The sequence below is a fragment of the Carcharodon carcharias genome, chromosome 7 (assembly GCF_017639515.1).
Source record: "Carcharodon carcharias isolate sCarCar2 chromosome 7, sCarCar2.pri, whole genome shotgun sequence".
Classification (NCBI taxonomy): Eukaryota; Metazoa; Chordata; class Chondrichthyes; order Lamniformes; family Lamnidae; genus Carcharodon; species Carcharodon carcharias.
Window position 1 is genome coordinate 4,498,556 of NC_054473.1, and position 16,540 is coordinate 4,515,095.

Here is a 16,540-nt window from a genome sequence, read left to right on the forward strand (position 1 = left end):
ACAGGGTGGGTTATTAAAGGGTGTAGTATAACTCCCATCACTTTGCATTCAACTCTTCTTGAGATCAAGTCCTATAATAAATGGCCATTTAAACTATAATCTGCCTGTGCAATAACCTTTAATGACCTCTGTCTGTTTGTTTTGTAGCTTCACACACACTTTCTCCCCTCAGGGATTAGTAACAAACTGTTGGAAGGATTCACCAGCAGATTGTCCACTTGTCCATAGCTGCTGTGGGTCTTGAACCGGTAATGTCTGTAACCCATGGACAGGGCTTTCAGGTTGTGCAGCGAGCGGGACCCAGGAGCTGCCGGGAAAGGGTCCATCGCCCTCAATCGGAACCGGACCCTGATTGCACGCTGGTCAAATATAACCATCGGCCAGCATGAGAATCTCAGCGCTGTCAGGGTGGGGGAGGGGGTGGGGTTGGGAGGGGGAGGGGGTGGGAGGGGGTGTGGGGGGGGTGTGGAGGTGGAGGGGGAGGGGGAGGGAGGTGTTGGGGGTGGGGGTGGGGGTGGGGGGAGATGTTGGGGGTGAGCGAGGGGTGGGGGTGGGGGTGCAGCTGGAGAATTGTAAAACAAAAATGAAGACTTTGAAAATGTGAAAATCATTTCCCTAGAGGATTCACTCACATCAACATTAACCTGATAAAAATTATATCAAAACACTTTTATTGTTCTTATAAATAAAGGTTGGAAACCTCATCCCACCCATGGAAGAGGTTCCCTAAAAACCCAAAGGCTGCCTGGGCCATTCACCCACTGGGCAGCGGAAAATAGGTTTAAATTAATTGATTAATGGCCTTAATAGCCTCTTAATCGCTGCCGACTCTCACACACACCCGTCAACCAAAACATCAGACGAGTCCTCGATGACCCGGGACGTTCACTCGATGTCCTTGTTCGCTGTTTAACACCTGATCAGGCTGGGTACATTCCTGCCCGCGGGACATAAAATCCTGCCCCATGGGTCTGGGACACAGGGACCTCCCAATGATCGTGTGTTTTTACCCTGGGATCTCTCTGTTCCTCACAGGTTTCGCTATCTCACCATTTAAAAACTACTGAGATCCATCTTTCTTGGATCTAAAGTGGTTGACCTCACACTTTCTCCACATCGAACTCCAGCTCAGCTTTGCCTACTCACCAGCCTGAATGTTGCTGATCTGATTAAGGTGCAGAGGGATCTGGGTGTCCCAGTGCATGAATTACAAAAGGTTAATATACAGGTACAGCAGGTTATTAGGAAAGCTAATAGAATGTTATCATTTATTGTGAGGGGAATTGAATATAAAAGTAGGGAGGTTATGCTTCAGTTATACAGAGCACCAGTGAGACCACATCTGGAGTACTGTGTACAATATCAGTCACCTTATTTAAGGAAGGATGTAAATGCATTGGAAGCAGTTCGGAGAATGTTCAGCAGACTAATACCTGGAATGGGTGGGTTGTCTTATGTGGAAAGGTTGGACAGGTTAGGTTTGTACCCACTGGAGTTTAGAAGAGTAAGAGGTGACTTGATTGAAACATTTAAGATCCTGAGGGATCGTGAAAGGGTGGATGTGGATAATATGTTTCCTCTTGTGGGAGAATCTGGAACTAGGGGTCACTGTTTAAAAATAAGGGGTCACCCATTTAAAACAGAGATGGGGCAAAAATTTATCTCCGAGGGTCGAGATTTTTTGGAACTCCCTTCCTGGAAAGGTGGTGGAAGCAGAGTCTTTGAATATTTTTAAGGTAGAGCTGGATAGATTCTTGGTAAGCAAGGGGATGATAGGTTATTGGGGGGTGGGTGGGATGCAAATTCCAGGTTACTATCAGACCAGCCATGATCTTATTAAATGGCGGAGCAGGCTCGAGGGGCTGAATGGCCTAATCCTGCTCCTTGTTTGTATAACCTGACATCAGCAGAAAATGCATGTCACTGGTAACCATGGGCTATTGGAGACCTGGCCTCTGAGTTTGACAAACAGCAGAGAATGAAGTGGCTGTGTTATTAATGACAGTGGGAGCCCCCCACAGGGGCTATCAGTCCAGTGAGAGTGCCAATGGCTCGTCACCAGCCAGAGTGACAGCCACTGATCAGGAAGGCTGGACACTGGCTGCCTTCAGTACATGGGGAAAAAATCATTACAAGATGTTATATTGAAAACAATTACATGATCAGGAGTCAATCATAGCATACTTACGGAGTTTTACTCTGTATCTAACCCTGTGCTGTACCTGCCCTGGGAGTGTTTGATGGGGACAGTGTAGAGGGAGATTTACTCTGTATCTAACCCCGTGCTGTACCTGTCCTGGGAGTGTTTGATGGGGACGGTGTAGAGGGAGCTTTACGCTGTATCTAACCCCGTGCTGTACCTGTCCTGGGAGTGTTTGATGGGGACAGTGTAGAGGGAGTTTTACTCTGTATCTAACCCCGTGCTGTACCTGTCCTGGGAGTGTTTGATGGGGACAGTGTAGAGGGGGTTTTACTCTGTATCTAACCCCGTGCTGTACCTGTCCTGGGAGTGTTTGATGGGGACAGTGTAGAGGGAGCTTTACTCTGTATCTAACCCCATGCTGTATCTGTGTCACTGGATTTGTGTTCATCAGAAATTACTTTCTTTGCATTAATGTTTTGACATTACTGAATGAAACTATGAACAAAGCAAAATGTTTTAGAGAGACCATGAGCAAGTTCACTTTAAATTCAATGTGGATCTTTCAGACTTACTCCCAGAATTCAGTGATGGGGGAGCGTTTATCCACCAGCTCGTCACAGCTAATGTTAGAAGCGGTGGCATTAGTGATGGTCCCGTTGTGGCACTGATCATGCCGGAAGACTTCGGTGCATTCTGGAGTGTTCCATGAGTTTCCACACGTTGCCCAAGGAAGATTATTGGTGAAGGAATGGATAAGATAATACAAGCCCCATGCAAGCACCATGATGTAATAGGTGTTACAGAAAAACACTATCACCATGGAAGCGAAGCCCAAACCTGCAAAAGGGAGAAACACAGGGTGAAGAAATTTTTCAAAAGCTCATCTAAGGTGGTGGTTGGTTGACGTGGCTCGCTTTGTGTGAGGTGCCACACGTTAGCTGAATGCCCCTCAGTGCAGGATACACCAGACAAAGTACGGGAAAGAAGATCTGCACCAAGATGTGATTATTAAATGATTCCAGGCTATTCGAATCCTGTAAATTGTTGAAGAAACTGAGCAGAGTGAGGAGCTCCACAAGTCTGAGACCCTGGGAAAGAGAGGAATGTTTGAGAATGTGTCTGGCTTCCAGGACACAGGGATAGGGATGAGGGTTAGGATAGTGGGATAAGGGCTGGGAACTGGAGCCCAATCGCTCTCTACTTTACGATAGATCGCATCACCTCAGGCACGATGGCCAAATGGGCTTACTCTGTGCTGCGGGAACACAGATAATTAGACAGACTTTGAGTTCATTATACTTTTCTGATTTTACATAATGGTCCCAAAAGCTCCTGAAATTGGTTTGATGCATTCTCCTGCTGAGTGTCATTGTTTTAATCCTTCCCCATGTTGGGTTTCTGATCTCAGGTGGATACACTGTCCCATTACAGAGTGGCTCCATTTCAGTGGCTTCTCACCCCAGGATTCTGAGTTTGAGGACTTCACTCTGTGGACACCTCCATCCCATAAATACTGTCTCCAGGACAACCAAATATCCGGGAGTCATCTCAATGTCAATCTGTTGAGTGTCATTCCCAATCTCTTCTTAGAGAGCCAATCAGGGAAAGACAAGGCAGGGGGATTGCTACCGTTCTGATACAGCTTCTTCAGGCTCAGTGTGGATACAGCATCTGCCAGCACCGAGTATGAACAGACAGCCAGACTGGGCATTAAACCACAAAGCCAAAATTGGTCTTTACTTAGGAACATTGGTACAGGAGGAGGCCAATCAGCCGCTTGAGTTGAACCTGCCTTACAATAAGATCATGTGACCAACACCATCAACCCATATCCCTTAATACAATTGGCTAACGAAAGTCTCTGAACCTCAGATTTAAAATTAACAAGTGATTGGGCATCAATTGGCATTTGCGGAAGACTTCAAATCCTCCTAGTTTACAAATTTAATTCCTGAAGAGCCTGGCTCTAACTGTTAGTCTCTGTCCCATTCACACAATGAGGCTTAGGTAAACAGGTCAAGTAGAAAACATCTCCTTGCAAGAAATCCCTGAGCAAACCCCATCGTCGTAACACAAAAAGATACAAACCGTAACATCCTAACACACATACATACAAACCGTAACATCCTAACACACAGACATACAAACCATAACATCCTAACACACAGACATACAAACCGTAACATCCTAACACGCAGACATACAAACCATAACATCCTAACACGCAAACATACAAACTGTAACATCCTAACACACAGACATACAAACCGTAACATCCTAACACACAGACATACAAACCGTAACATCCTAACACGCAGACATACAAACTGTAACATCCTAACACACAGACATACAAACCGTAACATCCTAACACGCAGACATACAAACCGTAACATCCTAACACACAGACATACAAAGTGTAACATCCTAACAAGCAGACATACAAACTGTAACATCATAACACACAGACATACAAACCGTAACATACTAACACACAGACATACAAACTGTAACATTCTAACACACAGACGTACAAACTGTAACATCCTAACACACAGACGTACAAACTGTAACATTCTAATAAGCAGACATACAAAGTGTAACATCCTAACAAGCAGACATACAAAGTGTAACATCCTAACACACAGACATACAAACCGTAACATACTAACACACAGACGTACAAACTGTAACATTCTAATAAGCAGACATACAAAGTGTAACATCCTAACAAGCAGACATACAAAGTGTAACATCCTAACACACAGACATACAAACCGTAACATACTAACACACAGACATACAAACTGTAACATCCTAACACACAGACGTACAAACTGTAACATTCTAATAAGCAGACATACAAAGTGTAACATCCTAACAAGCAGACATACAAAGTGTAACATCCTAACACACAGACATACAAACCGTAACATACTAACACACAGACGTACAAACTGTAACATTCTAATAAGCAGACATACAAAGTGTAACATCCTAACAAGCAGACATACAAAGTGTAACATCCTAACACACAGACATACAAACCGTAACATACTAACACACAGACATACAAACTGTAACATCCTAACACACAGACGTACAAACTGTAACATTCTAACAAGCAGACATACAAAGTGTAACATCCTAACACACAGACATACAAACCGTAACATCCTAACACACAGACATACAAACTGTAACATCCTAACAAGCAGACATACAAAGTGTAACATCCTAACACACAGACATACAAATTGTAACATCCTAACACACAGACAGACAGACCATAACATCCTAACACACAGACATACAAACCGTAACATCCTAACACGCAGACATACAAACTGTAACATCCTAACACACAGACATACAAACCGTAAAATCCTAACACACAAACATACAAACTGAACGTCCTAACACACAGACATACAAACTGTAACATCCTAAGACACAAACATACAAACCGTAACATCCTAACACACAGACATACAAACCGTAACATCCTAACACACAGACATACAAACTGTAACATCCTAACACACAAACATACAAACCGTAACATCCTAACATGCAGACATACAAAGCGAAAAATACTAACACACAAACATACAAACCATAACATCCTAACACACAGACATACAAACCAAAACATCCTAACACACAAACATACAAACCATAACATCCTAACACGCAGACATACAAACTGTAACATCCTAACAAGCAGACATACAAAGTGTAACATCCTAACACACAGACATACAAACTGTAACATCCTAACAAGCAGACATACAAAGTGTAACATACTAACACACAAACATACAAACTGTAACATCCTAACACGCAGACATACAAACCGTAACATCCTAACACACAGACATACAAACCGTAACATCCTAACAAGCAAACATACAAACTGTAACATCCTAACACGCAGACACACAAACTGTAACATCCTAACACACAGACATACAAACCGTAACATCCTAACACACAGACATACAAACTGTAACATCCTAACACACAGACATACAAACTGTAACATCCTAACAAGCAGACATACAAAGTGTAACATCCTAACACACAGACATACAAACTGTAACATCCTAACAAGCAGACATACAAAGTGTAACATACTAACACACAAACATACAAACCGTAACATCCTAACAAGCAAACATACAAACCGTAACATCCTAACACGCAGACACACAAACTGTAACATCCTAACACACAGACATACAAACCGTAACATCCTAACACACAGACATACAAACTGTAACATCCTAACACACAGACATACAAACTGTAACATCCTAACAAGCAGACATACAAACTGTAACATCCTAACACACAGACATACAAACCGTAACATCCTAACACACAGACATATAAACCGTAACATCCTAACACACAGACATACAAACCGTAACATCCTAAGACACAGACATACAAACCGTAACCTCCTAACACGCAGACATACAAACGGTAACATCCTAACACACAGACATACAAAGTGTAACATCCTAACACACAGACATACAAACTGTAACATCCTAACACACAGACATACAAAGTGTAACATCCTAACACACAGACATACAAACCGTAACAACCTAACACGCAGATATACAAATTGTAACATCCTAACACACAGACAGACAGACCATAACATCCTAACACACAAACATACAAACCGTAACATCCTAACACACAAACATACAAACCATAACATCCTAACACGCAGACATACAAACTGTAACATCCTAACACACAGACATACAAACCGTAAAATCCTAACACACAAACATACAAACCATAACATCCTAACACGCAGACATACAAACTGTAACATCCTAACACACAGACATACAAACCGTAAAATCCTAACAAACAGACATACAAACTGTAACATCCTAACACACAGACATACAAACCGTAACATCCTAACACACAGACATACAAACTGTAACATCCTAACACACAGACATACAAAGCGTAAAATACTAACACACAAACATACAAACCGTAAAATCCTAACACACAGACAAACAAACCGTAACATCCTAACACACAAACATACAAACTGTAACATCCTAACGCGCAGACATACAAACTGTAACATCCTAACACGCAGACATACAAACCGTAACATCCTAACACACAAACATACAAACTGTAACATCCTAACACGCAGACATACAAACCGTAACATCCTAACACACAAACATACAAACCGTAACATCCTAACACACAAACATACAAACTGTAACATCCTAACACGCAGACATACAAACTGTAACATCCTAACACGCAGACATACAAACTAACACACAGACATACAAACTGTAACATCCTAACACGCAGACATACAAACTGTAACATCCTAACACACAAACATACAAACTGTAACATCCTAACACACAGACATACAAACTGTAACATCCTAACACACAGACATACAAACTGTAACATCCTAACACACAGACATACAAACTGTAACATCATAACACACAGACATACAAACTGTAACATCCTAACACACAGACATACAAACCGTAACATCCTAACACACAGACATACAAACTGTAACATTCTAACAAGCAGACATACAAAGTGTAACATCCTAACACACAGACATAAAAACTGTAACATCCTAACAAGCAGACATACAAAGTGTAACATCCTAACACACAGACATAAAAACTGTAACATCCTAACAAGCAGACATACAAAGTGTAACATCCTAACACACAGACATAAAAACTGTAACATCCTAACAAGCAGACATACAAAGTGTAACATCCTAACACACAGACATAAAAACTGTAACATCCTAACAAGCAGACATACAAAGTGTAACATACTAACACACAAACATACAAACCGTAACATCCTAACACGCAGACATAAAAACTGTAACATCCTAACAAGCAGACATACAAAGTGTAACATACTAACACACAAACATACAAACCGTAACATCCTAACACGCAAACATACAAACCGTAACATCCTAACACGCAGACACACAAACTGTAACGTCCTAACACACAGACATACAAACCGTAACATCCTAACACACAGACATACAAACTGTAACATCCTAACACACAGACATACAAACTGTAACATCCTAACAAGCAGACATACAAACTGTAACATCCTAACACACAGACATACAAACCGTAACATCCTAACACACAGACATACAAACCGTAACATCCTAACACACAGACATACAAAGTGTAACATCCTAACACACAGACATACAAACCGTAACATCCTAACACACAGACATACAAACCGTAACATCCTAAGACACAGACATACAAACCGTAACATCCTAACACGCAGACATACAAACCGTAACATCCTAACACACAGACATACAAAGTGTAACATCCTAACACACAGACATACAAACCGTAACATCCTAACACACAGACATACAAAGTGTAACATCCTAACACACAGACATACAAACCGTAACATCCTAACACACAGACATACAAACCGTAACATCCTAAGACACAGACATACAAACCGTAACATCCTAACACGCAGACATACAAACCGTAACATCCTAACACACAGACATACAAAGTGTAACATCCTAACACACAGACATACAAACTGTAACATCCTAACACACAGACATACAAAGTGTAACATCCTAACACACAGACATACAAACCGTAACATCCTAACACACAGACATATAAACCGTAACATCCTAACACACAGACATACAAACCGTAACATCCTAACACACAGACATACAAACCATAACATCCTAACACGCAGACATACAAACTGTAACATCCTAACACACAGACATACAAACCGTAAAATCCTAACACAGACATACAAACTGTAACATCGTAACACACAAACATACAAACTGTAACATACTAACACACAGACATACAAACCATAACATCCTAACACACAAACATACAAATCATAACATCCTAACAGGCAAACATACATACCGTAACATACTAACACACAGACATACAAACTGTAACATCCTAACACACAAACATACAAACCGTAACATCCTAACACACAGACATACAAACTGTAACATCCTAACACACAAACATACAAACTGTAACATCCTAACACGCAGACATACAAACTGTAACATCCTAACACACAGACATACAAAGTGTAACATCCTAACACACAGACATACAAACTGTAACATCCTAACACACAAACATACAAACTGTAACATCCTAACACGCAGACATACAAACTGTAACATCCTAACACACAGACATACAAAGTGTAACATCCTAACACACAGACATACAAACTGTAACATCCTAACACACAAACATACAAACTGTAACATCCTAACACGCAGACATACAAACTGTAACATCCTAACACACAGACATACAAACTGTAACATCCTAACACACAAACATACAAACTGTAACATCCTAACACACAATCATACAAACTGTAACATCCTAACACACAAACATACAAACTGTAACATCCTAACACGCAGACATACAAACTGTAACATCCTAACACACAAACATACAAACCGTGACATCCTAACACACAAACATACAAACTGTAACATCCTAACACGCAGACATACAAACCATAATATCCTAACACACAGACATACAAACTGTAACATCCTAACAGACAAACATACAAACCATAACATCCTAACACACAGACATACAAACTGTAACATCCTAACACGCAGACATACAAACTGTAACATCCTAACACACAAACATACAAACTGTAACATTCTAACACACAAACATACAAACCGTAACATCCTAACACGCAGACATACAAACCGTAACATCCTAACACACAGACATATAAACCGTAACATCCTAACACACAGACATATAAACCGTAACATCCTAACACACAGACATTTAAACCGTAACATCCTAACACACAGACATATAAACCGTAACATCCTAACACACAGACATATAAACTGTAACATCCTAACACACAAACATACAAACCATAACATCCTAACACGCAGACATACAAACTGTAACATCCTAACACACAGACATATAAACCGTAACATCCTAACACACAGACATATAAACCGTAACATCCTAACACACAGACATACAAACTGTAACATCCTAACACACAGACATACAAACTGTAACATCCTAACACACAGACATACAAACTGTAACATCCTAACACACAGACATACAAACCGTAACATCCTAACACACAGACATACAAACTGTGACATCCTAACACACAGACATACAAACTGTAACATCCTAACACGCAGACATACAAAACATAACATCCTAAGACACAAACATACAAACCGTAACATCCTAACACACAGACATACAAACTGCAACATCCTAACACACAGACATACAAACCGTAACATCCTAACACACAGACATACAAACCGTAACATCCTAACACACAGACATACAAACCATAACATCCTAACACACAATCATACAAACCTTAACATCCTAATACACAGACATACAAACTGTAACTTCCTAACACGCAGACATACAAACTGTAACATCCTAACACACAGACATACAAACTGTAACATCCTAACACACAGACATACAAACTGTAACATCCTAACACGCATACATACAAACCATAACATCCTAACACACAGACATACATACCGTAACATCCTAACACACAAACATACAAACCATAACATCCTAACACACAAACATACAAACTGTAACATCCTAACACACAGACATACAAACTGTAACATCCTAACATGCAGACATACAAAACATAACATCCTAACACGCAGACATATAAACCGTAACATCCTAACACACAAACATACAAACTGTAACATCCTAACACACAAACATACAAACTGTAACATCCTAAGTCACAAACATACAAACCGTAACATCCTAAGACACAGACATACAAACCGTAACATCCTAACACACAGACATACAAACTGTAACATCCTAACACACAAACATACAAACCATAACATCCTAACACGCAGACATACAAACTGTAACATCCTAACACACAGACATACAAACCGTAACATCCTAACACGCAGACATACAAACCGTAACATCCTAACACACAGACATACAAACCTTAACATCCTAACACACAGACATACAAACCGTAACATCCTAACACACAAACATACAAACCGGAACATCCTAACACACAGACATACATACGGTAACATCCTAACACACAGACATACAAACCGTAACATCCTAACACACAGACATACAAACCGTAACATCCTAACACACAGACATATAAACCGTAACATCCTAACACACAGACATACAAACCATAACATCCTAACACACAAACATACAAACCATAACATCCTAACACACAAAGATACAAACCATAACATCCTAACACACAGACATACAAACCATAACATCCTAACACACAAACATACAAACTGTAACATCCTAAGACACAAACATACAAACCGTAACATCCTAACACACAGACATACAAACCGTAACATCCTAACACACAGACATACAAACTGTAACATCCTAACACACAAACATACAAACCATAACATCCTAACACACAGACATATAAACCGTAACATCCTAACACACAGACATATAAACCGTAACATCCTAACACACAGACATTTAAACCGTAACATCCTAACACACAGACATATAAACCGTAACATCCTAACACACAGACATATAAACTGTAACATCCTAACACACAAACATACAAACCATAACATCCTAACACGCAGACATACAAACTGTAACATCCTAACACACAGACATATAAACCGTAACATCCTAACACACAGACATTTAAACCGTAACATCCTAACACACAGACATATAAACCGTAACATCCTAACACACAGACATATAAACTGTAACATCCTAACACACAAACATACAAACCATAACATCCTAACACGCAGACATACAAACTGTAACATCCTAACACACAGACATATAAACCGTAACATCCTAACACACAGACATATAAACCGTAACATCCTAACACACAGACATACAAACTGTAACATCCTAACACACAGACATACAAACTGTAACATCCTAACACACAGACATACAAACCGTAACATCCTAACACACAGACATACAAACCGTAACATCCTAACACACAGACATACAAACCGTAACATCCTAACACACAGACATACAAACTGTAACATCCTAACACGCAGACATACAAAACATAACATCCTAAGACACAAACATACAAACCGTAACATCCTAACACACAAATATACAAACCATAACATCCTAACACGCAGACATACAAACTGTAACATCCTAACACACAGACATACAAACCGTAACATCCTAACACACAGACATACAAACCGTAACATCCTAACACACAGACATACAAACCATAACATCCTAACACACAATCATACAAACCTTAACATCCTAATACACAGACATACAAACTGTAACTTCCTAACACGCAGACATACAAACTGTAACATCCTAACACACAGACATACAAACTGTAACATCCTAACACGCAGACATACAAACTGTAACATCCTAACACACAGACATACAAACTGTAACATCCTAACACGCATACATACAAACCATAACATCCTAAGACACAGACATACATACTGTAACATCCTAACACACAAACATACAAACCATAACATCCTAACACACAAACATACAAACTGTAACATCCTAACACACAGACATACAAACTGTAACATCCTAACATGCATACATACAAACCATAACATCCTAACACACAGACATACATACGGTAACATCCTAACACACAAACATACAAACCATAACATCCTAACATGCAGACATACAAAACATAACATCCTAACACGCAGACATATAAACCGTAACATCCTAACACACAAACATACAAACCGTAACATCCTAACACACAGACATACAAAACATAACATCCTAACACACAGACATACAAACCGTAACATCCTAAGTCACAAACATACAAACCGTAACATCCTAAGACACAGACATACAAACCGTAACATCCTAACACACAGACATACAAACTGTAACATCCTAACACACAAACATACAAACCATAACATCCTAACACGCAGACATACAAACTGTAACATCCTAACACACAGACATACAAACCGTAACATCCTAACACGCAGACATACAAACCGTAACATCCTAACACACAGACATACAAACCTTAACATCCTAACACACAGACATACAAACCGTAACATCCTAACACACAAACATACAAACCGGAACATCCTAACACACAGACATACATACGGTAACATCCTAACACACAGACATACAAACTGTAACATCCTAACACACAGACATACAAACCGTAACATCCTAACACACAGACATATAAACCGTAACATCCTAACACACAGACATACAAACCATAACATCCTAACACACAAACATACAAACCATAACATCCTAACACACAAAGATACAAACCATAACATCCTAACACACAGACATACAAACCATAACATCCTAACACACAAACATACAAACTGTAACATCCTAAGACACAAACATACAAACCGTAACATCCTAACACACAGACATACAAGCAGTAACATCCTAACACACAGACATACAAACTGTAACATCCTAACACACAAACATACAAACCATAACATCCTAAGACACAAACATACAAACTGTAACATCCTAAGACACAAACATACAAACCGTAACATCCTAACACACAGACATATAAACCGTAACATCCTAACACACAGACATACAAACTGTAACATCCTAACACACAGACATATAAACCGTAACATCCTAACACACAGACATACAAACTGTAACATCCTAACACACAGACATATAAACCGTAACATCCTAACACACAGACATATAAACCGTAACATCCTAACACACAGACATACAAACTGTAACATCCTAACACACAGACATATAAACCGTAACATCCTAACACACAGACATACAAGCAGTAACATCCTAACACACAGACATACAAACTGTAACATCCTAACACACAGACATACAAACTGTAACATCCTAACACACAGACATACAAGCAGTAACATCCTAACACAAACACACAGTAACACATTACATTTATTCTGTAATCCCCCCATCAACAAGACCTTTGGAACATTCTGCAAGGCATAATGATCAGAAGGAGCAGCTGGTGAATTTAGGAATGGGGATGAATGATTGAGAATGACCAGCAATCCCTCTCTCTCTCTCTTTCTCTCTCACTCTCACTTTTTGTGTGTTTCTCTCTCATCCCCTCTCTTTGCTTCTGCATATTTTTCTGTCTCCCTTCACTCTCTCCCTGTCTCCCGGATTCTCTTTGCCTCTCTTGTCTCTATCCCCATTTTCCTGCCTTTCCCTTTTTGTCTCTGTCTCTCTCTCGTGCACACAAATGACAACCTGAATGAAATAAGAGGCTTTTTGTCCGGTTTGTTTCTCACCTTTGAAGAGGGGTGCAATGTTCCACGCTCCAATACCTCCCTGCTTCATGAACTGCCCCAGTGCAATCTCTAAGAAAAAAACAGGGATTCCTCCCACCAAAACAATCAGCAAATAAGGGATAAGGAAGGCTCCTGTGAAGATATAAGGAACAGGTAAACACTGAGTTATTCTTCAAGTTACAGATTAGCAGCTGACATGGATCTGGGGTCATTTTCTCTCACACGCTCATCATTGAATATTTGGGGAGTTTGAAAGCCTCCACCTAGCTACCACGTATTACATAGGATGTACAGGACATTGGCGCACAAAATATTAGTTGCTATCTTTAGGAATCATTTTCAGAATTAGTTTGGGTGTCTGGGATAAAGGTTCTGAATATAAGAGCCTACAAGGAGCTCTCAGTAGGAATGGGGTGAGGTCAAATCAGCAGTCAGATTAGCACCCCTACAATATTACACCCTTAAAATATCACACACCTACAATATCACACGCCTACAATATTATAACCCTACAATATAACAGCCCTACAATATTACACCCTTAAAATATCACACACCTACAATATTACAGCCCTACAATTTACACCCTTAAAATATCACACACCTACGATATCACACACCTACAATATTACAGTCCTACAATATTACACCCTTAAAATATCACACACCTACAATATCACACACCTACAATATTACAACCCTACAATATTACACCCTTAAAATATCACACACCTACAATATCACACACCTACAATATTACAGCCCTACAATATTACACCCTTAAAATATCACACACCTACAATATCACACACCTACAATATCACACACCTACAATATTACAGCACTATAATATTACACCCTTAAAATATCACACACCTACAATATCACGCTCCCTCAATATTAGACACCTACAATATCACACTCCTAAGTTGTTACACTCCTACAATATTACACCCCTACAATATTATACCCCTACAATATTACACACCTACAATATTACACCCTTAAAATATCACACATCTACAATATTACACCCCTACAATATTACACACCTACAAAATTACACCCTTAAAATGTCACACACCTACAATATTATACCCCTACAATATTGCACCCCTACCATATTACAACATTACAATATTACTCTGGTACAATATTACAGCCCTACAATATCACAGCCCTAAAATATTACACCCCTACAATATTGCAGCCCTACAATATTACACCCCTACAATATTATACCCCTACAATATTACAGCCCTACAATATTACACCTCTACAATAGTACAGCACTACAATATTGCACCACTTCAATATTACACCCCTACAATATTATACCCTTAAAATACGATGCAGCTACAATATTAGACACCTACAATATAACACTCCTAAAATGTTACACCCCAACAATATTACAGTCCTACCATATTACAGCCCTACAATATTACACCCGTACAATACTACACCCTTAAAATATCACACACCTACAATATTAGACACCTACAATATCACACTTCTACAATGTTACACCCCTACAATATTACACCCCTACAATATCACAGCCCTACAATATTATACCCCTACAATATTACACCCACAATATTATACCTTTACAATATTACACCTGTACAATTTTACACCTGCACAATATTACACTCTATCAAAGTCAAAAGGGAGGTAAATTGAGTAGAGTGTAAGTCCCAAACTCATGATCTCACCATATTGACATAAATGACTAGAATATGAGAAATGGGAGCAAGGGGAGACCATTCAGTCCCTCTCGCCTGATGTGGCATTCCATAAGATTATGGATCATCTTCAGCCTCATCTGCCTTCCTGATCCCAATATCCTTTGATTCCTTCAGAATCCCAAACTCTAAGATTCTCAGTCTTGAATATACTCA

General features: G+C 39.6%; 1 protein-coding gene across 1 annotated transcript in view; it reads right to left on the reverse strand.

The window, feature by feature from the left end:
* The window catches only part of LOC121279914 (sodium- and chloride-dependent creatine transporter 1-like), a 320,312-nt gene that overhangs the window by 128,151 nt on the left and 175,621 nt on the right, over positions 1-16,540 (reverse strand). The window contains exons 3-4 of the mRNA XM_041191475.1: positions 14,637-14,768; positions 2,716-2,980 (exon numbers count right to left, since the gene is read on the reverse strand). Coding sequence (XP_041047409.1) covers positions 2,716-2,980; positions 14,637-14,768 — 397 coding nt within the window. The remainder of the gene's footprint in view (positions 1-2,715; positions 2,981-14,636; positions 14,769-16,540) is intronic.